Source organism: Sorex araneus, chromosome 2 (genome assembly GCF_027595985.1).
Source record: "Sorex araneus isolate mSorAra2 chromosome 2, mSorAra2.pri, whole genome shotgun sequence".
In the NCBI taxonomy this organism is placed as follows: domain Eukaryota; kingdom Metazoa; phylum Chordata; class Mammalia; order Eulipotyphla; family Soricidae; genus Sorex; species Sorex araneus.
The window spans coordinates 182863833-182888815 of NC_073303.1; the positions used below are offsets into that span (position 1 = coordinate 182863833).

The 24983-nt window shown below is 49.3% G+C and overlaps 1 protein-coding gene across 1 annotated transcript in view; it reads left to right on the top strand.

Annotated features, from left to right (window-relative positions):
• CXADR (CXADR Ig-like cell adhesion molecule) overlaps positions 1-24697 on the top strand; it is a 52929-nt gene extending 28232 nt beyond the window's left edge. The window contains exons 2-7 of the mRNA XM_055126061.1: positions 2909-3075; positions 10648-10852; positions 16454-16609; positions 17664-17786; positions 19439-19577; positions 21730-24697. Coding sequence (XP_054982036.1) covers positions 2909-3075; positions 10648-10852; positions 16454-16609; positions 17664-17786; positions 19439-19577; positions 21730-21994 — 1055 coding nt within the window. The 3' untranslated portion in view covers positions 21995-24697. The remainder of the gene's footprint in view (positions 1-2908; positions 3076-10647; positions 10853-16453; positions 16610-17663; positions 17787-19438; positions 19578-21729) is intronic.
• The last annotated feature ends 286 nt before the right edge of the window (positions 24698-24983 follow it).

The window sequence follows — 24983 nt, forward strand, 5'->3', positions numbered from 1 at the left end:
GCCGACCCAGGTTCGATTCCCAGCATCCCATATGGTCCCCTGAGCATGGCCAGGAGGAATTCCTGAGTGCAGAGCCAGGAGTGACCCCTGAGCATCGTTGGGTGTGACCCAAAAAGCAAAAAATAAAAAAAAGTCGTTTGGATGATGCAGGACGATTAGTCTCCGTGGTGTAACAAGCTTTAAAGAGAGTTTCCTAGAATCCTAGGCTGCCAGTGTAGACCAGACTGAAACGGGCCATTCTCTTGACTCTGAGGGCTGTGGCCAGCTGGTCCAGGCACAGTGTCCCGGTGGCTGTCTGGTGGACAGTTGAAGCTGTTGCTCCGACACCTTAATTCTCGCCTGTGTCGCTTCTTCCCGCAGAGGCAGTGGCCGCGCTCAGTGGCTGAGGCCCAGCCTTGGGCGTGCCTGATGGTGTCCGTGCTGTGACTTCACGGCCACGGCAGGGCGGGCCTTTGATGCAGGGACGCGGAGGAGCCGGGTGTGGCTCACACAGGGATGCTCCGGGTTTTCTCCCTTGAAGAAAATGTTGAGGTCAGCTCTTCGGGGAAAGTGAGGTAGAGGCGAACACTCTGCAAATGGACGTCAGCGTCTGATGCGTAGACATGTTTAAAAGCATTCGACAGAACTTAGTCAAGTTTATCACAAATTTAGAATGCAGTCTTTTAAAAATTTTATTTAATTAAAAAAAATTAAAACCTTTTGATTGAATCACTGAGATAGACCCTTACAAAGCTTTTTGTGACTGGATTTCAGTCATACCGTGTTCCAACACCCATCGGTCCGCCAGTGTACATCTCCCAGCACCAGTGTCCCCAGCTTCCCTCCCATCACCCCTGCCCCCTGCCCCCCTGCCTGCCTCTATGGGAAGCGCCTCTCTCTCTCTCTCTCTCTCTCTCTCTCTCTCTCTCTCTCTCTCTCTCTCTCTCTCTCTCTCTCCCCCCCCCATCCCCCTCCCCCCCTTTGCCCTTTTGGGCATTGCTGTTTGCAGTATTGATACTGAAAGGTTATCAAGACTATCCCTTTACCTACTTTTTTTTTTTTTTTTTGCTTTTTGGGTCATACCTGGCGTTGCACAGGGGTTCCTCCTGGCTCTGCACTCAGAATTACTCCTGGCGGTGCTCAGGGGACCATATGGGATGCTGGGAATTGAACCCGGGTCAGCCGCATGCAAGGCAAACGCCCTACCTGATGTGCTATCACTCCAGCCCCCCTTTACCTACTTTTAACCCTCAGATTTTGAGGTCTTGTCTAGCGTGATCATTCCCAGCTATTATTGCCATACTGGTCCCTTCTCTCTCCTACCTAAACCTCAGCTCCACACACACTTGTGGTTAGTTCCAACCCTGGACCAATCCTCCTAACCCCTGTTTGCCCTGGCCGTGAAATGTATCAATCAGTAAGATATTTCCCAGTCCCAGGTGTTCACCGCACCTTGGCAGGTGTTGAGTCAGTGAATGCCTGTCACCTGGAATTAGCTGCATGTGGTCTTTGTATTAGCTTTAGCGTGTTCATTTCCATCCTTCCCTTTGTTGTTGCTGTTGTGTTGTGTTCTGTTGTATTGCATGGCGCGGGGGTGGGGGGGGGTCACAGGCAGTCTGCTGGTCACATGGACACGCTCACACTCAAGTTCCTGGTGACAGGGCTCACATACTGGGGTCCTACTTAGGGACTACACTGCACTGCGGTGTGTGGAGGCCGAGTACTCCACTATGCCACCGCTGCCCCAAGACCAGCGCTTGTGGGGCCAGCCCCGGTGCCCTTTGGCGGCATGGAGGGTTGAACTCACATCCTCGCACTTGCACGGCGGTGGCCTATACCCCCGATCTGTTCAGATCCCCCAGGATGTAGCTTTAGGCATCTTGGATAGAAAGCACCATCCACTAAGAAAAACTTTTTCCCAGGTTGGGAAGTTGACAGAAGTATTCACTACGGGGTATTCTCCTGCGAGATTGAACTGCAGGTTTAAGGCTGGGCAGAAAGCTCCCAGGGCCCTGGGTTTGACCCCCAGCTCAGCATAGCCTCCCTAATTCTGCCTGCTGTAGCGCCCAGCCCCAGATAAGAAACGAAGGGGGGAAAAAAACCAACAGATCAGGGAGACAATTCAAAAATGGATTCCCTCTTGATGTTGGGAGGACCCACTCGGGTTGAAAGCTGCGTGCTGAAAGTGGACTATAGACCGAACATGAAGGCCACTCAATACCTCTATCGCAAACTACAACACCCAAAAGGAGAGAGAACAAAAGGGAATGCCTCAGAAGCAGGGTGGGTGGTGGGGGTTGGGATGGGGGTGGTGGGAGGGATACTGGGAACACTGGTGGAGGAGAATGGGCACTGGTGGAGGGATGGGTAAGCAATCACTGTGTGACTGAAATGCAAACACGGAAGTTCATAAGTTTGTATCTACCTCATGGTGATTCACTAATAAAAAAATTAAAAAAATCATTCATTGCTCATCTACAGTGATGTGATGAAAGAATATAAATATTTTTTGGACTGAAAAAAAATAAAAGGATCCCCTCTAGCACTGTGCCAGGCATAGCCTGTGAGCACCACTACGGTGGCCCCGTTACCCCGCCCCTCTGACGCCACAGACTGCGGACTGCTTTAAGCTTCTTTTTTTTTTTTTTTTTTTGCTTTTTGGGTCACACCTGGCAATGCACAGGAATTGCTGCTCTCAGGAATTACTCCTGGCGGTGCTCAGGGGACCCTATGGGGTGGTGGGAATCGAACCTGGGTCGGCCGCGTGCAAGGCAAACGCCCTACCCGCTGTGCTATCGCTCCAGCCCCTGCCTTAAGCTTCTTGACTATGTCGCCCACGTGCTGCGCTCCCCGTGACAGCTGGGTTCCTCCTGGGCCCGCTCCAGCCCGACAGCAGGTGCTCAGTCCTTGCCCGTGCTTCTTTCTCCAGATCTTGCCCGAAGCTTGCATATCACCTCTCAGGAGCAGATGATCGAGAAGGCTAAAGGGGAGACGGCCTATTTGCCCTGCAAGTTCACCCTGGACCAGGAGGACCAGGGCCCTCTGGACATTGAGTGGTTGCTCTCGCCTGCTGACAACCAGATCGTGGATCAAGTGGTAAGTCTTCAGCGCCTGCTTACTCACCAGGTGTCTGTGGCACTAGCCCTACACAGCACCTGCATTTCAGGGCCGGGGAGGGGCCAGGGCCGTTGGGACCATGAAGGGAGCCCCAGATGTTTCAGACTGGGTTGCTGTCTGGGTAAGGAGTGCAACCACTGTGAGTCAAAAACAAGGACATCGAGGGGTGCACCTGCCATGAGGTGAAATGGGTCAGTAGCCAGGAGGGGTAGGGACCAAGGGCGACCTGCCAGACGCCTTCGAGAAAGCTCTCAGGGCCGTTCAGAATGTCTGATGAGGAAGCGTGTGGTAGACTGGGAGGGAATCGAGGGAGACGCGGTGCCGGCACTCGAGTGGCACGAATGGATCGATGAGTGGCACGGATGGATCTGCATCTCGTGCTAGGCGCGGTGGAGAAACCGAGATTTGGCGAAAAGTTAGAATTGAGTTCTTAAAATGTTCACGCAGATTGTGTTTCCAATGTCAATGTCACCCGCTCTAACACAGTACAACAGAGCCTATCTTTGCTGCTTCTTGAAGTTAAATATCCTACCTAATAACTTTTTGGTTTTGGGGTCACACCCCAGTGGTGCTCAGGGGTCTCGACTGGCTCTTCACTCAGTTACTCCTACTCGGGCGCCATATTGGGTACTTACTCAGCACACTTTTTCTGTTCGTGGTGCCAGCATATTTTAGTTATCTGTTGTTCTGGGTTTTGTTTCCTGGGGCCACACCAGGCAAGTTCTAGGACTTACTCCTGGCTCTGTGCTCAGGGGTCCTTCCTTCCTGGCCGTGCTGGGAACCCTCAGGCAGTGCTGGGGATAGAACCCAGGCAGTCACGTGCAAGGCAAGTGCCTTGCCCTCTGGACTGTGGCTCTGGACCTTACATTTTTGCTGCGCTGGGGACAAACAAAACCTGGGATTTTACTTAAGTGAGTCAGGTTCTCTTACCACTGAAATGCCCCAGGATGTTTGATTTTTTTTTTGGCTTTTTGGGTCACACCCGGTGATGCTTGGGGGTTACTCCTGGCTCATGCACTCAGGAATTACTCCTGGCGGTGCTCGGGAGAACCATATGGGGTGCTGGGAATCGAACCCGGGTTGGCCGCGTGCAAGGCAAACGCCCTACCCGCTGTGTTATTGCTCCAGAATGTTTGATTTAATTTAAAGTGTTGCAAATTAGTTTTGCCTTGATATGTTTAAATTACAAATTAGAAGAAAGGAAGAAATCAGTGTCGATTATAGTAGACCAGGGCCAGAGAAAAATAAATCCAGTTTTATATAATCAGAGGAATGTGGTCTTCGGCATCTGTTTGGAGTTATGGTGTTTTTGTTTGTTTATTTTTGGGTCACACCCAGCAGTGCTCAGGGCTCTTGGCCCTGAGCTCAGGGTTCCCTCCTGGTGATGTTCAAAGCACCATATGGGATGCTGGGGATCGAACCCGGGTCGGCTGTGCGCAAGACACCTGTGTCTTGCTTGTACTCGCTCCAGCCCCTGGAAGAGAAATTTTTATCTTACTTCCTTATGGTTCATATAAAAGCAGGGGCCTGTTTGGCCAACTTAATGACCATGTTCGAGCGTAGCTGGCCAACTCCTACTTTTGGGCCAACCTGGCACTTTGCTCACAATACGTGTGTGAAGAAAATAATCAAGGTACTTTCCTGAACTGCGAGTGATCCCGGCTAGAAACAAACCCTTGTGTGCTGCGAGAACTTCCTTCTGCCTCCCTAAGCAAAGTCGCTTAAGCCTGACTCACTGCGAGCGCTCAGCCCACATACCTGGGCCCCGCTTTGTTCTTTTCTTTACTGTCTGTGTTGGCCACGGGCAGAATACAGGCTTCCAGCCGAACACACACACACACACACACACACCCTTCACTCCCTCCCCAGCATCACACACACCCTTCACTACACACACACACACACACACACACACACACACACACACACACACACCCTTCACTCCCTCCACAGTGACACACACACACACACCCTTCACTCCCTCTGCAGCATCACACACACACACACACCCACCCTTCACTCCCTCCCAGCATCACACACACACCCTTCACTCCCTCTGCAGCATCTCACACACACACACACACACACACACACACACCCTTCACTCCCTCCACAGCCCTTCACTCCCTCCGCAGCGTCACACACTCGCACACACACCCTTCACTCCCTCTGCAGCATCTCACACACACACACCCTTCACTCCCTCCGCAGCGTCACACACTCACACACACGCCCTTCACTCCCTCTGCAGCATCTCCAGCATCTCACACACACACACACACACCCTTCACTCCCTCCGCAGCATTACACACACCCTTCACTCCCTCTGCAGCATCTCACACACACACACACTCACACACACACCCTTCACTCCCTCTGCAGCATCTCACACACACACACACACACACACACACCCTTCACTCCCTCCGCAGTGTCTCACACACACACACACACCCTTCACTCCCTCCGCAGCGTCACACACTCACACACACCCCCTTCACTCCCTCTGCAGCATCTCCAGCATCTCACACACACACACACACACACACACACACACACACACATATCCTTCACTCCCTCCGAAGTGTCTCACACACACACACACACACACACACACACACACTTCACTCCCTCCGAAGCGTCAGTCAGTCAGGCCCACCCTTGGACTTTGGGGACTGGGAATGTGGCTCAGAGGTCGCCCGCCCGCTTTGCTTGGTCAGTAGAGCCCTGGGCTGGATTCCCATCACGGCCTCCCCACAGGAACAGTGTGTGTAGAGCTCAGGATTCGGTCCCGTAGGAATGGATGGAGAGCAAAGGCCTGAACTGCATCTGGCTTACCACGCCACCCCCGCCGCAGGGTATGTCCGGAGACCGAGCGTGGTATGTCCTGCCGCCGCAGAAAGAGGACCCAAAGTTACTCATGCGGAGTGTGGGCAGTGATAGCCTGGCTGTCCGGCAGGGCTTGGTGCGAGGCCCGGGACGTGTAAGCCAGGTGGGAAGAGAGAACTGGGCTTCCGTGTCTGTGTGTGGATGGTCCGAGTCTCTGTATTAAAATACAAGAAAGCGCAAGGAAAGGGGTTCAGTGAGAGGTTGGCATGTAAGCGCGTTCTTGTCAGTTACATTATTTACTTGGAATTGTGTGGGTGTAAACCCAGGTATCTAGGATCCCCTCTCCTGGCCCCACCCTTGTTAACTCTGCACCAGGCTGTACTTGTATAAATTTCTTTTTCCTTACAAAGTAAGACCTGCTGCGGGCATGGGTACAGCTCTCGGAGAGCCCGGAAAGCTACCCAGAGTATCCCGCCCGCACGGCACAGCCTGGCAAGCTCCCTGTGTCGTATTCGGTATGCCAAAAACAGTAACAACAAGTCTCACAATTGGAGACGTCACTGGTGCCTGCTCAAGTAAATCATGAACAATGGGACGACAGTGCTACAGTGCTAGAAAGTAAGATAGGCATGGGTGGACCAGCCTCTCAGCATTATGATAATGCTTATGTGTGCAAGCTTTTGGTAAGTTTGTAATTGCTCACAGGGCTGGAGTGTTAGTATAGCGGGTCGGGCATTTGCCTTACATGTGGCCGACCCAGATTCGATTCCCAGTATCCCATATGGTCCCCCAAGCAATGCCAGGAGTAACCCCTGAGTGTCGCTGGGTGTGACCCCCAACCCCAAAACAAAACAAAACAAAGAACTTGCTTAGAAACACCAACAAGGTCCGTTTATTCTGCGAGTCCAGATCATTGGGCTGTGGGGCCTTCTATAAGATGTTCGTGGGAGCCCACAGATAGAGCGTAGGTGATGCCCCCAGGCCTGCAGAGTGAAGGAGAGGAATCGAAATCGCTTGGTAAATGTTAGTTTCCGACTTGGGGCTGGGGGAGGGTGTGCATAAGGTTTACACAATTGCTAGCAGTGCAGACATGGCTCTCCTGAAAAGGCTGGCAAGGGGCCTCCCTCCTGGTCGGTCCCAGCTGCCGCCTCGCCCTACCTGTGCTGTGAGAAGGGCCCACCCCACAGCGCCTGCCCCACCGTCTCTTGCTGCTGCTCCTCCACTCCTGGGGAGGCTGGCCTCTCTCTGCCTGGTATCCGCTGACCTGTTCCGAGTGGGAGCTCACAGCCCCTTTCTGCCCGGATGGTCCCAGCAGCCACCTGTGCTACGTTAAGGGCCACCCCACAGCTCCTCAAGTGCGCAGCCGCAGCCGCAGCCACGACAGCTCCGCTCCACACAGTCCATGCTGCGCACGCTTCCGTCTGTGTGCGAGGAGAGAAGAAGGAGCAGCCGCCAGCTTCATCCCTCAGTGGCTTCCGGGGCAGGCGGCTGCAGAGGCTCAGCCCCCTCATAGGACCACTAGAAAAGTGGTGGGGGAAGTACAGAGAAGCCCGCCAGGCTCCGGGAGCAAAGCCAGTATCGCCGAAGGCATCAACAACACCAGGTCCTCAGGCAGCGTCTCCACTGACATGTTGATGAGGGTGTTCGAGGAGTTCAAAGAAATGATAGCAGATAGTCAAGTACAGCAGAGTATGAGTTGAAATGAAGGATCTACTACCGTTAGACCCGGGTTCCATTCCTCCATCCCTCTCGGAGAGCCTGGCAAGATGCTGAGAGGATCCCGCCCGCACGGCAGAGCCTGGCAAGCTCCCTGTGGCGTATTTGAGATGCCAAAAACAGTCACAAGTCTCACAATGGAGATGTTACTGGTGCCCGCTTGAGCAAATCAATGAAGACAGTGCTATCGTGCTACTACTGTCAGAAATGACAGAAATAAGAACAGTAGAGGCTCTGACCAGCAGAATAACAGAAGCTGAGCAAAAGATCAAGGAGCTCCCAGGAGAGGAGGAGGAAACTGCCAGAAAACAGCAGAAGGTGGGAAATAGTCTGAAGAGAAATGAACACATACCAGAGAACTGTGGGGTGACTTCAAGAGGAGCAATATGAGAATCATTGGAGTCCCTGAGCAACAGGAAGGCAAATGTGAAGAAAATAATAGTTAAGCAAATCATCAATAAGAACGCTCCAGAGTTAAGGATTACAGGCACCGAGGTCTAGGAGGCCTGAAGGGTCCTGGTGAAAATAGACCCAGTTGGGAAAATGCCGAGACACACAGGATACTCAAAATGACAAAATTCAAAGATAGAATATTGAATGCTGCAAGATCAAAAAAGGAACTTATATATATATAAAAAGGAAAGCCTGTAAGATATATATAGCAGATCTATCAAATGAGCCAGAGTAATGTGGTAAGTACAAAACCTCAATGTGATCACTTCATCAAGAAGACCAGCTAGATTATCATTCAGATTTTTTTCTTTTGCTTTTTTTGGGGGTGACACCTGGCAGTGCTCAGGGGTAACTCCTGACTTTGCACTCAGGAATCACTCCTGGCGGTGCTCAGGGGGCCCTATGGGATGTTGGGAATCGAACCCGGGTCATCCGCGAGCAAGGCAAACGCCCTACCCGCTGTGCTCTCGCTCCAGCCCCATCCTTCAGATTTGAAAGAACTCTACAGAGCTTCATCGCAGCAGTTTAGGGAATTCCCAGCCTTGAAACCAGTTTTGCAAGAGGCATTGAAAGAACTCCTTTAACGTACAGGAGACACTCCCCATTGGGGAGCACTGAGCAGGGCCCTCACTAAGGGCTGCTTGTGGTTGTCCTCTACTAGATTGAGAAAGGCTAAAGGCATAGAGCAGCTAATCACCAGAATAGACTGTGTACGTCCTGATACTTCTATTTGCCATTCCTTTTCCATTTTATTAGTCCAACTAACCTGAAATAAATTTGTTTACGTGCTTGCGCAGGCGGCAGACTGAGAGATGGAGGGGACCTGGGGCTATTGGTGCAGGGACGGGGGCTGATTGGTGCTGAAATGATGTATGCCTGAAACAACACTGATGAACAAGCTTGTAAATCACAGGGTCTCAATAAATATCCCTGGAAAAGGAATAAAACATGATTACAGAGAGAAAGGAGTGGGGGAGGGAAGAGGTTGCAGATATAACAGAGTGAGCGTTAAGCGCTTCACAACAAAGGTGTCCATAGTCAAGTGCAGTGGAAGGTATGACCATTTCTTCCCAGGTGTTTTCACCGTTACTGCTGACAGGCGGGTGTGACGGGAGAATAGAAGAAATAATGACTTGTTGTTGACTCAAGCGCTTCTTTCAGGTCTTAGCAAACTCCTAGAGTGCCAGCTCCATGCAGCCACCTCGGGTGTGAGCCAAAGACACTTCGTGGGTGAAGCGTGGACTCAGCCTGGGAGGGGAGATCAGCTCTTTAATTTATAAGTGACGTGCTCGACGTTCACTTGGTGACAGAGCTTCACTCGAGTTTTGTTTTTTTTTTTTTTCTTTTTGGTCACACCCAGCAATGCACAGGGGTTGTTACTCTTGGCTCTGCACTCAGGAATTACTCCTGGTGGTGCTCAGGGGACCATATGGGATGCTGGTAATCGAACCTGGGTCGGCCACATGCAAGGCAAACACTGTGCTATCACTCAGCCCCTTCACTCAGTTTTTTGTTTTGTTTTTGTTTTTGCTTTTTGTGTCACACTCAGCGATGCTCAGGGGTCACTCCTGGCTCTGTACTCAGGAATTACCCTTGGCTGTGCTCAGGGGACCATATGGGATGCTGGGAATCGAACCCGGGTCGGCCGCGTGCAAGGCAAACGCCCTACCCGCTGTGCTATCACTCCAGCCCCCAGTCCTTCACTCAGTTTTAAGCCAGAAAGGAACCCATGTCCTACAGATAACCCTTGTTATTAGGAAAACTTACCTGTCATCATCTTGTTATTATCGTCTCCGAAATTGCCAGGTGGATACTGCAGTTGTATTTTCTGAATGTTTCTTTGGGGGGGGTTGGCACCATGGCTCTTTGCACCTTGGGTCACAGATAATGAAATTTGGAAGATTTTATTAGCAGATCTGAAAAACGATCAAGACACGTGCAAGACAAGAACCCCCACCCACTGATCAAGTGTATCCAAATAAATTTTAGTGATAAAGATTATTGTTGAGATTCCCTTCAGGTGAGGTTTAACGCAATTTATCTTCTCTCTAAATCTAACTTGGTTATTTTTATCCAAGCCCGTAATAGCGGCTCAGAAAACCCAGTGGGATTAGACATGTGTCTGCTTTCTGTCACACAAGATCTATTGAGAGACTGTTCATGTGGAGAACATAACTTAAGAGGTTTATTTTAGAATTTTACTTAATATTCTACAACCCTCAGCTGTTTCCAGCTTCGCAAAATTTTAACTCTTGGGCTGTGGTGGTGTGAATGTATCAGGTTTTATATACGTGATTGCAACTGAGAAAGAGTGTCTCATAGTGGACAAATCTATGTTCTTATCCAGTTTTACCAAATGATTTTTTTTAACCTAGCCCCCTGGCTATATGAGGGTGGGTGTTGGTTTCCCCATTTAAAATACAAGTATGCAACCACTCCACAGGCGCTTCCTGTGGGATTACAGTAATTGTAGTTCTCTTCATGTGCACTCCTGTAGTGAGACAGAAGCTTGGTTCTCTTAGGATTGTTTTTTTGTATTTTGGTTCCTTTTAGATTATTCTATATTCTGGAGACAAAGTTTATGAAGACTACTATAAAGATCTGAAAGGACGAGTACACTTTACAAGCAACGATCTCAAATCTGGCGATGCATCAATAAATGTCACAAACCTACAGTTGTCAGATATTGGCACTTACCAGTGCAAAGTGAAAAAAGCCCCTGGTGTTGGCAATAAGAAGTTTCAACTCAACGTTCTTGGTAAGTGACTTGTATTCGATCTATTGAGAGACTGTTGTTCTCTATATTCGAGTTGCGTGTTCAAAGGATGAGCGCTCACAATGTAGACTATGAGCAACATTTACATAATAAAATAAAGCCTGATGAGTTTCTTAGAACAATCCAAACATTTGATGCAGTTCTGCTGTCTTTTAGATAAAGTGGAAGGTTGACACACTGTGTGTGTTTTTTTTTTTAATTCATTCTTTTATTGAATCACCATGTGGAAAGTTACAAAGCTTTCAGGTTTAAGTCTCAGTTATACAATGCTCGAACACTCGTCCCTTCACCAGTGCACATATTCCACCACCAAGAATCACAGTAAACCTCCCCCCCACCCCCCCACCCTGCCTGTGTAACTGATAAATTTCATTTTACTTTCATTTTACTTTGATTACATTCAAAATTTCAACAAAAAACTCACTATTATTGTTAGGAGTTTCTCCCCCTTAAAGTTGGACACACTGTTTTATTTTATTTTATTTTATTTTTGCTTTTTGGGTCACACCCAGCGATGCACAGGGCTTACTCCTGGCTCTACACTCAGGAATTACTCCTGGCAGTGCTGGGGGACCATATGGGATGCTGGGAATCGAACCTGGGTCGGCCGTGTGCAAGGCAAACGCCCTACCCACTGTGCTATCACTCCAACCCCCAACACACTGTTTTTTTTAAGTAGAAAAATAAGATATCAATTGTGAATGTTATTAAAGGTTTGAAGGACATATTGGTTGTGGGAGAACCCCATTAAGATGGCAGGTTCTTGAGGATTCCTTTATTTCCCTGGGTCTCACCCCGCCTTTTGAAATACTGAAAGATTTACTCATTAAACGGACCTGTCTGATTACAGTCAGTTCAGATCTTTTGTGTGTTAGTGGGAGCTTTGTTTTCAAATCACATTATTCAGTAATACATGAGATTTCTGCGATGTACAATTGGAGAGCGTTTCGAATGTCGGAGATGGGGTGAGGGAAGGATTATTGAGTTGGCCCGGCCGTTGGTAGCCAGCCCTTGAACCTCGCCGCGCCTCCATTTTATTATCTGTCGGGAGGGGGGATTGCGAGAAGGATAGATGGTCTCTTTTGCCTTTTGTACAGGGGCGAGGGGCGGGGTGGGCCATACTCAGTGATGCTCAGAAACTGCTCCTGGCTCTGTGCTCTGGGGACCAGACGAGGACCAGCCACATGGGAAGAAGATGCCTTAACCTCCCTCTGCTTCTGTACAATCTTTAGTTTTGCTGTTGGGGCCACACCTGGTGATGCTCAGGGGTTACTCCTGGCAGTTCTTTGGGAACCCTACGGTATGCTGGGGATTGAACCAGGTCGCCCGCATGCAAGGCAAACGCCCTACCCGCGGTGCTGTCGCTCCAGCCACGTGTCCCTATCTTTCTCACCCGCCTTCTCCCTGACCTCCCACTGTCCCTTGGTGCTGGCAGTTGAACCCAGTACTGCAAGGCAAGTGTTCTTCTTGGGCCATCTCCTTGGCCTCACTGGTAGGTTGTCTTACAGTGCTCTCTCTCTCTCGCTCTCTCTCTCTCTCTCTCTCGCTCTCTCTCTCTCTCCCCCCTCCCTCCCTCCCTCCCTCCTCCCTCCCTCCCTCTCCTCCTCCCCCACCCTCTCTCTCCCCCTTCCTCCCTCTCCCTCTCTCTCTCTCTCCCTCTCTCTCACTCCCCCTCTCTCCATCTCCCTCTCTCCCTCCCTCCCCTCTCTGTTTCTATCTCTTGACCTCCTTCTCCCTCCCTCCCTCCCTCCCTCCCTCCCTTTTTCCCTCCCTCCCTCTCTCCCCCTCTCTCCCTCTCCCCCTCCTGTAGACTAGGAGACAATGGAAATGGCAGTCTTTGCAAGTTCAAAGCCTGCATGTTTATTATCCTCCTCTACACTCTGTGCTCTTGTGTAAAAACACTAGCAACCCCCCATCTCTGAAGGTGATTATTCATTAATAGCCGTGTAAAATCCTGTTTTGCATGGCCTGCTCACACTCTCAGGATTGCCCACTCCTTGTTTCTGTTTTTATATTTTTATTTTTTTTTTCTTTTTGGGTTACACCTGGCGATGCACAGGGGTTACTCCTGGCTTTGCACTCAGGAACCACCCCTGGCGGTGCTCAGGGGACCATATGGGATGCTGGGAATCGAACCCGGGTCGGCCACGTGCAAGGCAAACACCCTACCTGCTGTGCTATCGCTCCAGCCCCCCCACTCCTTGCTTCTGGAGTGCACCCTTCGGCTTTCATCTTTCTCCACGCCTTGGAGTATGCTCTCTGGACCGAGTGTGCTCTTTCGCCCGCCTTCATAAAATGTGTTATTCTACCCGAAAAAAAACACACCCTCCTGTGGTACATGTGCTGCACAAGTGGCGGGTGGTACCTTGTAGTAAACAACAGTTCTGTCTAAATCCCCTTTCTGCACCCTGAGATCTCTAAGACGTTCAGGGACGTTTTGGGGGGACCCATTTGGTACAGTAAACGCCGATGGTCAGAGTTGTCTGCCACAGCCCCGTAGGAAACTAACCAAGGCACGGCTGCCCCGGATCATATTTTGCCTCTTTCCTTTCGAGACCCCAGATTGGGGCGGGGTGCAGGGAGACAAGAAGTTGAGGCCTAATTTGAACCTTCCTGTTTCCTAAAAACTAAGGAGAGAGCCTGGGAGCCAGAATGTGGGTTGTTGTGGAGTCTGGTGGCACCTTCGTGGTGCCCAGGCTGCGGGAGCCGCCGCCTGCCTCCAGGTGGGGGGTGTCATGCAGGGTCCTGCGAGCGGCATTTCCACCTTCAGCATGTTTTTTTTTTTTTTTTCTTTTGGGGTCAAACCCAGCTATGCACAGGGGTCACTCCTAGCTCTGCACTCAGGAACCACACCTGGCGGTGCTCAAGGGACTATATGGGATGCTGGGAATCGAACCCGGGTCGGCTGCATGCAAGGAAAACACCCTACACGTGTGCTATCGCTCCAGCCCCAACACTCAGTTCTTTTGTCCAGAGTGTCATTGCCAACTAGTGTTGTCTTAATGGACCTTCCTCCATCTTAACGACCCTCTGTCTCCCACACTGTTGAACAAACATTTTTGGTTTTGTGTGTGTGTGGGAGGCTGGGGGGGGTCACACCTGGCCATGCTCAGGGCTTCCTCCTGGCTCTGCACTCAGGAATTACTCCTGGCGGTGCCTGGGGGGACCATATGGGATGCGGGGGATTGAACCTGGGTCGGCTGCCTGCAGGACAAACACCCTGCCGGCTGTGCTCTCACTCTGGCCCTCCATTGAACATCCACTGACCAGTCCTCCGGCCCCATTTTCCCTGGCCTTGGATATTAGTTTCCTACCGGGTTGCTTCTTCTTTAGTCCCACAAGTGAATGCAGTCATTCCCTATCTGCCCATCTCCGTCTGACTCACTCAGCACGATACTGGTCAGGAGAATTTCCTAACTGGCCCTCTTCCGTGTTTGCCCATGAGTCACGACTGCCACTGGGAAAACCCCACCTGCATTTTCGCTGCAAGGTGAAAGCTGGGAGGAAGGGATGCTCGCTGCGAGGGACTGTTCAGCGTGGCACAGGAGAGACAGAGGCTCGCGGTTCCGGGGCCAGCAGGACAGTGGTCCCGGGGCTCATGCACGGGGCCAGTGGCCCTTCCTCTTGGCTTGTGTGTGGGAACCCTAGGAGCTGCCACCGGCGGTTCACACAGTGTGAATCGAAGGGTCGGGGCTGTGTGTACAGCATCCAGCGTGGCACAGGTTCAGTCCCTGGCATGACACCCCCCCCCCCCGTACTCCTCGAGCACCACCAGGAGTGAGCCCTGAGCACAGAGCACCTCTGGGTGTGGCCTGAAGCAGAGCAGAACATCGATTCACGGGGCCAGGGGTGGGCGCCGTGTGGAAGTGGACCGGAACGGCTGTTGGCAGCCTGTGTGCGTCGGGCGCCCTGCTGCCCCAGCCTGCCCCTTCGGGGTGGCATGCCGGTGGCTGCCTGTAAACCACAAGCTAAAGGAGCCAAAGGGGCTGGTGACAGCAGAGAGCGAGGATGGCCACGCTGCCCCCACACCTTCCCTGGGGCCTTCCGAAAGGCCCTTTGGAGCCCTTGATGCGAGCAGCTGTGTTCTTTCCACGGCAGAGCGGGCCCGATGAACAGTTGCCCGGATGGCTCCTGGGGCCTTCTGAAGAGAGCCAGCGGCAGTTGCAATTGACCCGGGCTCCGTCCACAGCATACCATGGGGTCCCCCGAGCACTGCTGGGAGCCATTCCAGAGAGCAGAGCCAGGAGTAATGCCGGAGCACTGCTGGGTGTAGCACAAAAACAAACGAAAAAGAATTCTGGTCCGTACACTGGTACGGAGTCCCTCGGAAACCACACAGCGAGGCAAGGAAGCAAGACTGGAAAGTAGCTGCTCTGTTGTTCCCATTCTGTGGTGCGCGGTCACACGCGCCCACACCTGGAAGGCTTACCGCTACTTTTCAGAGAAGAGTTTATGCAGAGCATCGCACTTGCACCCGAGCTTGTTAACACCCCCCCACCCCCGCCGCGAGGACCCCCTAAACCCTCCATGAGTCCCAGGAAGCCCTAGGGGGCAGCTGGAAAACTAGTCTAGTCATCTCCCCGGTAGAGATTTCTAGGGCTATGACAGGAACCTTAGCGGGGATGGGGAGACGGGTGAGGCTTTCTTATGATGGCTGCTGTTGGGTTTTGGTTGGTCGGTCGGTCGGTCGGTCGGTCGGTTGGTGGTTGGGGGGTGGTGAGGGGATACATCTGTCTGTCTCAGGGGGTACGCCTGGCTCTGTGCTCATGAATCACTTCTGGCAGGACTCAGTATCGTGTGGAGTGCCAGCACTGTGTGTGTGTGTGTGTGTGTGTGTGTGTGTGAGAGAGAGAGAGAGAGAGACAGAGACAGAGACAGAGAGAGAGAGAGACAGACACAGAGAGAGAGATGTTCATTTTATTGTATGCATGTGAGTCTTGATTAAAGTTCGGCAGAGACGTTTGATGAGCCGCCATGGGGTTGCCCCAGTCTGGAGTGCCTGGGGAGGTCGAGGCATCCCTGAACAGTCACTCAGGAGCACCCGAGCCTCCCACCTCAGAGCTCCTTCCGGCTGGCTGGTTCGGGGTTACTGGAAATGCAGAATGCTAATTGGTCCTTGCTGCTGTCCGTGTCATCTGCCTCGTTTATTATTAATCCCACCGCCTGCCGTGGCACCCGAGGACTGTGACACGGCCCGTGCCCCCAGGAGGCTCCCTGTCACGGCCAGAGTAGAAGAATGAATGGGTAAGGACGGCGTCGAGGGGGTCGCTTCCTGGAGTCTGCAGCGGTTTGGCTTGCATCAGCCTCGCTTCCCGTGGGCGTGCCCCGGGGCCTTGCCCGCCGCCTGTGAGATGCGCCCAGCCCCCGCCTGCCGTGGCTGCCTGCCTGAGCTCCTGCGTGCGTGCTCCGTGCCGGGCCAAGCTGAGCCAACGCGTGTTGACGGCCTCGTGTATCTGTCGGTCCTGCCGCTGACCGGGCCAGCGGTCATGCGGTTATGCGGCATGCTGTGTGTCTAAGCGGTTGTCGGATGCAGACAGCATGAAGTTTCTGTTTATTTTAAAGTTGCTTATTCTCTCTTCCCAGTGAAGCCCTCGGGGACGAGGTGTTCCATCGATGGATCAGGAGAAATCGGAAACGACTTTAAACTGAAGTGTGAGCCCAAGGAAGGTTCGCTTCCATTGCGATACGAATGGCAGAAGTTGTCGAATTCACAGAAACTGCCCACCTCGTGGTTAGCAGGTACTGTCCACGGCCTATCTGTACCGACTTAAATCTATGTGCGAATATGCATGTGTGTAAGTGCAGTTCCTGAATGGACACATACTGCCCAGCTCCTGACAATTGTGCCAACATTAAGACTTTAATTGAAACACTGTGTGAGAATGATAGACTTAATTCTGTATGTGTGTGTGTGTATGGGTAACTCCAGAATAGACACAGAAACTGCCCACCTCATGGCAAGTGTGCAAAAGACTTAAATTGAAACACTATGTGAGCATATTATTGTCCGTTTTCTGTACTAAATAATCTGGATTCCATGGAAATTAGTATGTTATAATAACATAGTGCCATGCAACATAAATAAAAATGTTTTTATAATGATTTCACCTTTTAGGGGAGTTTAGTCAATCACTTTGGTATGTGCTGTTTAAATTGGTGGCAATACTGGATAGAAAAATGTTTTCATTCATAAATGAGTAGCTAAGTTATAGCAGGAGTTGTGTGTTTGGTATTTCGCCAGGATTCACATTGAAGATGTGATCATTTATGTGTTGCATGTCTTTATAAAAACAAAAGCAAAAAGCAAACCTGGAAAGCTTCATATTGGTGAATCTGTTTTTACCTGTTAACGGGTTACCGTGTTCCTCTCTCTCCACTCTGATTTTAGATAGAAGTTTTTTCTCTTCTGCTTTCTTTTCCCCTTGAAGTTAAGAGATCAATCTGTTATTCAAACCTTTTCCTGACTTTCTTTTGTGTGTTATCTCCCATCTGGGGCCTAAAAATTGGTTTTGTGGATCTTCCTGCTGCTTCCAAAGAGCTTTTGTGGCGTCGGGTATTTTGTCAGCATCTGTGGCTCTGCCCCAGCTGCTTCTCTCTCCCGGTCGTGGTTGCTTTTGTCTCGAGACAGATGAGCCCGGGCACGGCACTGAGCATGGGGCTCCTGGCAGTTTTGCTCCCGTATTAAGTCTTTGTCTCACTTTTGCCGTATTGTCTAGTGGGGCAGGGTTTGCCTTTCCTAAAACAATCCCTCCGTCCAGTACTGTGCAACTGAGGTGTGCTTTTCTTTCCCTAGATATGAATTCACCAGTCATCTCAGTGAAGAACGCCACCACGGAGTACTCTGGGGTGTACAGTTGCACGGTCAAGAACAGAGTGGGTACCGACCAGTGCATGCTCCGCCTCGACGTGGTTCCCCGTACGTATCGTCACTCCTCCTGTCGAGATGACGTTCTTTGGTGTTCCTTCAACGGCTGCTCTATCTACTAGCAGCTTCTCCTGAGTTTTAGGAGCTGTCAGCTGAGGAGGGCTTCCTGTGACGTGCTATTGAGCTTTTTCTAAGTTACGGAGAGAGGAAAAAGGACCTATTTTGTTTTTAAAAACATTCTTCATTACGGTAGCGACACGAAGCGGGTAAACATTGTCAAGGCACGCTAAACTTACATCTGGCTCAGGACAAGCTATTTAGGATTTTCTCTTTAAAAGTTAGTTTTGTTGTTATTATTTGGGGTATGTGTGTGAAACAAGACAGCTTTCATGGAAACTTATTTAGACAGACGTAAGGGGAAAAAAAGAGTGAAGAATGTGTTCAAGCGAGAACACAGGCATCTCCAGAGTAGAAATGAGCAAGCGGAGAAACAGACAGGCGAGATCCGTGTTCCAGGGGGCGCACGGGCTTCAAGAGCACGTCTGTTTAGGGGCCGGAGCGATAGCACAGCGGGTAGGGCGTTTGCCGTGCACGCGGCCGACCTGGGTTCGATCCCTGGCGTCCCATATGGTCCCCCAAGCATCGCCAGGAGTAATTCCTGAGTGCAAGGCCAGGAGTGACCCCTCAGTGTCGCTGGGTGTGACCCAAAAAGCCAAAAAAAAAAAAAAAAAGAGCAAGTCTGTTTGGAATATTCTCACAGACCAGAGGTAGTAGGCGGGTATGTGCTAGCCTATATCTAGCTGACCCAGCTATGATCCCCTGTACCTCATATGGTTCCCCAAGACCTACCAGGGGTGATCCCTGAGCACAGAGCCATTGAGTGTGTGCACCTCTCCCACCACTGTATTACTCTTAAGTACCAAGAAGATAGTTAAAAAGATTAGCATCTTAGTCTAGTTTTATCATTTATTATACAGGCACACCCCAAGTATTTCTGGTTGGTTCCACCAGCCGTTTTTTTGTAGAGTATTACTGGTTGGACCACAACAATAAAGTAAATATTTTTCTTTTCTTCTTACTTTTTGGGTCACACCCGGTAATGCACAAGGGTTACCCCTGGCTCTGCACTCAGGAATTACTCCTGGCGGTGCTCAAGGGACCATATAGAATGCTGGGAATTGAACCCGGGTCGACTGCGTGCAAGGCAAATGCCCTACCTGCTGTGCTATTGCTTCAGCCCCATAAAGCAAATATTTTCAATGAAGCATACCACAAGAATTCAGTTTATATAAAAGTTATAGTTTTACCGGGTATAGCATTAAATAAGTATATAGTATTATGTCTAAAATGACAGTGTGTATACCCTATTTAAAAATTACTAAAAAAATTGTTGCAACTTTTGGGAAAATGGCTCCAAGAGATTTATTGGATACTGGGTTGCCACAGGGACTTCAGTTTGTGAAAGTAAATGCAGTGTGGGTGAAGCACAATAAAGCGAAATGCAGTCAAGCCCGTGCCCGGAAAGGCCTGTAATGCATGTTGTTCAGAAGAAAGTCCCTTCAGTGAATGTTTGTCTCTATCAAAAAGAAGCTAATCTTTGATCTCAGTATTGAATCAATCAGTGCACAACCTTTTGATACAATGTGTAATTTATTATTATTATTATTATTATTTTTACTATTGATGCTGTCATCTCCATCTAGCTTCAAACAAAGCCGGGACAATTGCCGGAGCTATTATAGGAATTTTGCTGGCGCTTGTGCTCATAAGCATAGTCATCTTCTGCTGTCGAAGGAAGCGCCGAGAAGAAAAATACGAAAAGGAAGTTCATCATGATATCAGGTAAGTGGCACAAGAGTCAGCCGAGGTGTACAAAATACTTTATGTCTCCTCTAAGGTATGCTTTGGAGGGGGTGGGCGGGGAGTGGGCACATCCGGTGATGCTCAGAACTTACTTCTAGCTCTCTGTTAGGGATCATTCCTGACGGGGCTCAGGGGACCAGACGGGGTGCCAGGGATCAAACTCAAACGGGGGCCAGCCCCGTGCAAGGCAAGTGCCTTAGGCACGCACCACTTCTCTAGCCCAGGATTCACTTTCTTAAGTTTGCCATCTCCCCCGCCCCGCCCCCCCCAATAGATTAGAGGCCGTAGTTGTGTTTCCCCTTCAGCACATGCGGAAGCTTTGACTCTTGAGTGTCCACACCCTCCTTTTTGCTGGAGCCAGTCCACGTGCTTAGCTCCGGGTCATCTACCTTCTCTCAGTCAAACGCAGGCAGGGATCCTTAAAACATGGGACACTTGTAAAGTTCAAAGAAAAAAAAAGAAAAAGGAACATAAGACATGATGCAAATGTCTAGTTTATAGAACTGTTGGCAAGGTGAATTTTGTGGGTGTGTTTCTTCTAGTTTTACTCAGAGGTCATTGGCCTGTTAAGGAATGTAGCATCGATTTGACTTAGATACTATGAGATCATTGCTGCAGTGGTTTGAGCTACTACCCTTCTCCACCACCACCCCATTAAAAATAGGCTGAGCCGGGGCACCTCTCGCCCATGGACAGTGATTAGAAGTGTATATTGGACGACAGTGCTATTTTGTGGAGAGAGGCACACCCGTCTCTGCTCCGGGGCCGTTCCTGACTCTGTCTGGGGGTGCCTGCCCCTGGCTGTCCCCAGGGCACCAGATGCGGTTCCAGGGCTTTAACCAGCATGGACTGCATTGCCAGGCAAGAACCTTAATTCAGGTAATATTGAATTATAGTACTTTTTGAGAAGTTGGGGAAGGGGTCTGTAACTTATGTCACTCCCAGGAAATCGACACATGGTAGCCTCAGACGCTTCTAATTTTGAGACGCACCAGAGGTAAATCAGACATTTATATTGTCCGAGTGCTCAGTGTGAAACTTTTCATGTCAGATTCCCAGATTTTTTTTAGTTTTTTTTTTATTTGTTTGTTTTTATTTTTGCTTTTTGGGTCACACCTGGCAATGCACAGGGCATTTTCCTGGCTCTGCACTCAGGAATTACTCCTGGCCGTGCTCAGGGGAGCATATGGGATGCTGGGAATCGAACCCGAGCTGGCCACATGTAAGACAAACGCCCTACCCACTCTACTATCACTCCATCCCCCAGAATCCCAGTTTTTACAAGCTTGAGTGCTAAATTTTCAGCTACAATCTTAGATAACATTTGTAACAAGAAGAATTTTTTTCCTGTCTTGGTAGAAGTATCACAATAGTCATCAGTGTTTTATCAATGATAAAATATTAAATAGCTATTCATGTGAGTTGGTTAGTTATACCAGCTGGAATTAGTTGATAGATGTTTCTTGTAAAACATTATAGAATGGTCTGTATTTTTTTTTTTTTTTTTGCCTTTTGGGTCACACCCAGTGATGCTCAGGGGTTACTCCTGGCAGTGCTTGGGGGACAATATGGGATGCCGGGAATTGAACCCGGGTCGGCCGCGTGCAAGGCAAACGCCCTACCCACTGTGCTTTCGCTCTGGCCCCTGTATTTTTTTTCCACTTTTTGGGTCACACCCATCGATACTCAGAAGTCACTCCTGGCTCTGCACTCAGGAATTACCCCTGGCGGTGCTTGGGGGACCATATGGGATGCTGGGAATCGAACCCGAGTTGGCTGAGTGCAAGACAAATGCCCTGCCCACTGTACTATCACTCCAGCCCCATAGAATGGTCTGTATTTTAGTAAAAATTGCATTTCACCGTCTCTGAAGGTACAGACCTTGGAAAGCATAAATCCAGGGGCGAGGAACACCGTTCACAGTACCCCTTCATCACTGCACTGGCCTTGGTGCGTGTGCGACTACTCCGTTAGTCTATTTGTTTGTTTATCTATCTATCTATCTATCTATCTATCTATCTATCTATCTATTTATTTATTTATTTATTTATTTCTCTCCCTGGCTTTGGGGAGCGTTGGCTTTTGGGGATCGTGTGGTTTTTGAACTTGTTTCGGGCGCTTGGTTCCTCAGGGAAGACGTCCCGCCGCCCAAGAGCCGCACGTCCACCGCCCGGAGCTACATCGGCAGCAACCACTCGTCCCTGGGCTCGATGTCCCCGTCGAACATGGAAGGCTACTCCAAGACGCAGTACAACCAGGTGCCCAGCGAGGACTTGGACCGCGCGGCGCAGAGCCCGACGCCGCCCCCCGCCAAGGTAGCGGCCCCTAACCTTAGCAGGATGGGAGCGGTGCCCGTGATGATCCCCGCCCAGACCAAGGACGGCTCGATCGTCTAGAGCCCCGCCACCCCGCCGCCCTGCCGCCGCTGCGCCCTCCACCCCGCGCCTCCTCTTCCGAAATGCGAACGCTTGACTCGGTTCTGACTTTTATCACTAGCCTCAGAGTATATCGCGGAAGACGCTCACCACCAACCGTGAGAGAAGGACGTCCACGAGCGTTGGTTGGGTGGCCCTGAGATAGGAAAGGCATCCCGCTCACTAGAGACAGACTCCCCCGGTGGAAAAACCTCTTCCCTTTCGGAGGTTGGCTTCTCTAGGTTTCTAGGCGTCAGTGCTCGAGCCAGAGGTTGCACTGTCGAATATGAAATCGCAGATGAGAAACATTGGCCAACTCCTGTCCACCAGGGGGTACTTGAATCAGTTGGAAGTGGTCCTTTGGTGCTTCTGCTGGGATCTTTGGGATGCTTTTTCAAAAATTGATTTGTGGCCAATGATTCACTCCCCAACCTCGCCCCACCCCCAACCCCCTAAAAACGGTAAAGAAAAAACATATGGCAAAAATATTTATCGACATTAGTTTGCTCTGATATTTGTTTTTTCCCTTGGAAACCCCCCCCCACCCCAGAGTGCTTGGAATATCTCTAATAACCAAGAAAAACACTGCAGTGCTCTAGAAAATTGCTAGTTTTACATCTAAAGACTTGCGTAGATTTTGCCCACGAAATGATTTCTTAAGTATTTAATTGCTAGATTGTGCTAGAAACTGGGGGTCTGGTAAGCTCTTTTACATGATAAATAAAGGAGCACTGAGCAGATTAATTTAGAAGACTCGCTGTGAGTTCGTTATAGCTACAGCACATGGCAGGCAGTGGCTTGGCCTGGAAGTAGCTGATGAGTTATTACCCAGTGCCCCGAGGCCTGTGGTGTCTTCAGACCTCCAGAACAGTGAGCAGATAGATGAAAATACAGTATTTTGCAGTTCCAAACTGAATACTGGCTGTTCACTTCAGGGGATATTTTTCTAATAAGAAAGATGTAATAACTCAATTATTATTAGACAATTCTAAGATTATCTAAATAATCAGATTGACATTGAGCCAGTCTGATTACTGGTTCCAAATTTTAAGGCTTTCTACTCCTTTTTCATTGTGGTTTATTGATTTTTTTTTTTCTCCCCCTTGGGTGGTTGTCCCACATATGTTCCAGAAATATAACCCAATATTTATCCACTTGAGTGCAGCTCTTGGAGGATGTTTTCTTTTAGACCAAGAATAGTGAAATACTTTTAAGCTAGTGAGAGTCCTTCATTAATTCTGCCTTTCAGATTGGGGAGGATGTACAGTTGCTATTGTATGGCCGACATGTCTTTGTGTAGGTGCAGAAAATCAAGTTGAGCTTTGAGTCTTAGTTTTGTGAAAGTGATTTATTCTTTAAAACAAACAAGCAAAAAAAAAAAATTTAAATGAAAGGAAAGGGAGTAAAAGTTAATACTCCTAACTGCCAAACGTGTTAAATACTGTTTTAGTAGGAGAAGTGAGTTCATTGTATTTCCCTTAAGGTTGTGAGGGGCTGTGGCTATAGTCGAGTGAGCCAACAGACAGTTTCTTTATAGTAAATAAGGTCTGCAATAAATTATTTCACTAGCTCTAAAACCTTTTCCCTAGATTTTCATAGGGAGTTGGTTTCTGTTATCTCTTTAGGTGCTGTGGTAGAAATGCTACATTATAAATTAATGTGGGCATGGATTTACAGTCGGAGTATTGTGTATACTTTATAGTGGTAAAATTTAAGCTGAATGACTGTGTAATGCATTAGTGTATAGGTACACATATTTGGAGACATTTTTAAAATAGATTTTTAACCTTAGGTGGTACTACTTTTATACTTGCGTTGACATTTTCATCTGTGCCTTTGGGACAATTTAATTTTGATTATGAGTTTCTGATGCCTGTGAGCTGGCTATCACCTGAACGGTGCTTAGAGGTGAAGGTACTTCCTTAGAATGCATCACTGGACACCTTGCTGCCACCTTTTCAGTCTTGCCCTCTCCTCTCTGTTCTTCTTGGATGCAGTTTACCTAATTGCATTATTCCTAAAGATTCTTAAAATCTTAGCACCCAACACACTGTGTTTCGGATTTCAGAGCAGAAACTAATTCTGAATGCCAGTTGTCTGGTGTGTTTTATATGAACAAAATTTATTTACAGGATGTTACAAGAAAGGGCACAAACTTTTCATAGTGCAATTTTTGCTCCTTCCCAGTCTGTTTTTATGTAATGTAGATTATGAAAGGCTGGACATCTATCAATTTTCCTTCTGTGGAACTTCAGAGTTAGTCTAGAATTTGACCCTAAGTCAACCATTCTCTCTCCAGAGCACTTTCCTTTTGGGTTTGTATCACCTGAGAAAACAGCTCCTAAAATCTGTGTGACCTAAAGAGATGTAGTGAACACAATTATCAGGTTCATGTAGTGAACCTGACAGAATTCAGGTTTAAGATTTTTGTCACCAGCTACTCTCATTTGAGTTTAATAATCTAAAGGTCTGAGACTACCGGTTCAGTTTCTAAATAGTTCTCACAGATGATTGCATTTGAAGCAGGGATCAAAAAAAATTTTTTTTGTCAGGATTGCTACTAGTAACGATCAACACTTCAATAAAAGATGATTTTCCCAGCGTTTCCATTAGTGAGCCAGATGCTGTCAGGGAAACACTGTTGCTTCAAGCGGAACTACAGGCTGCCCCTGCGTAGTTTGGCTTTGAGTCTTATAGAAGACTGGAAAGGAATGTTCCTGTATATAGTTCACAGGGGTCTTCTTTCTTTTCTTTTTTAATTCAGGTAACCTTGGCTTACAGCCTTGCTCTTTTTCTTACTGACAGTTTCACTCATAGTCTTCTTACCAATTGTTAACCATCATCCCTGCCCCCCCCCCCCCCCCCCCCAATTTCACTGGCCGGTGAGTCCCTGCAGCTCAGGCCCCTACCTTTGGGCTGTCTTCCATGGAGCTGTGACAAAGGAAACACAGTGTGAGTGTGCTGGGGACCA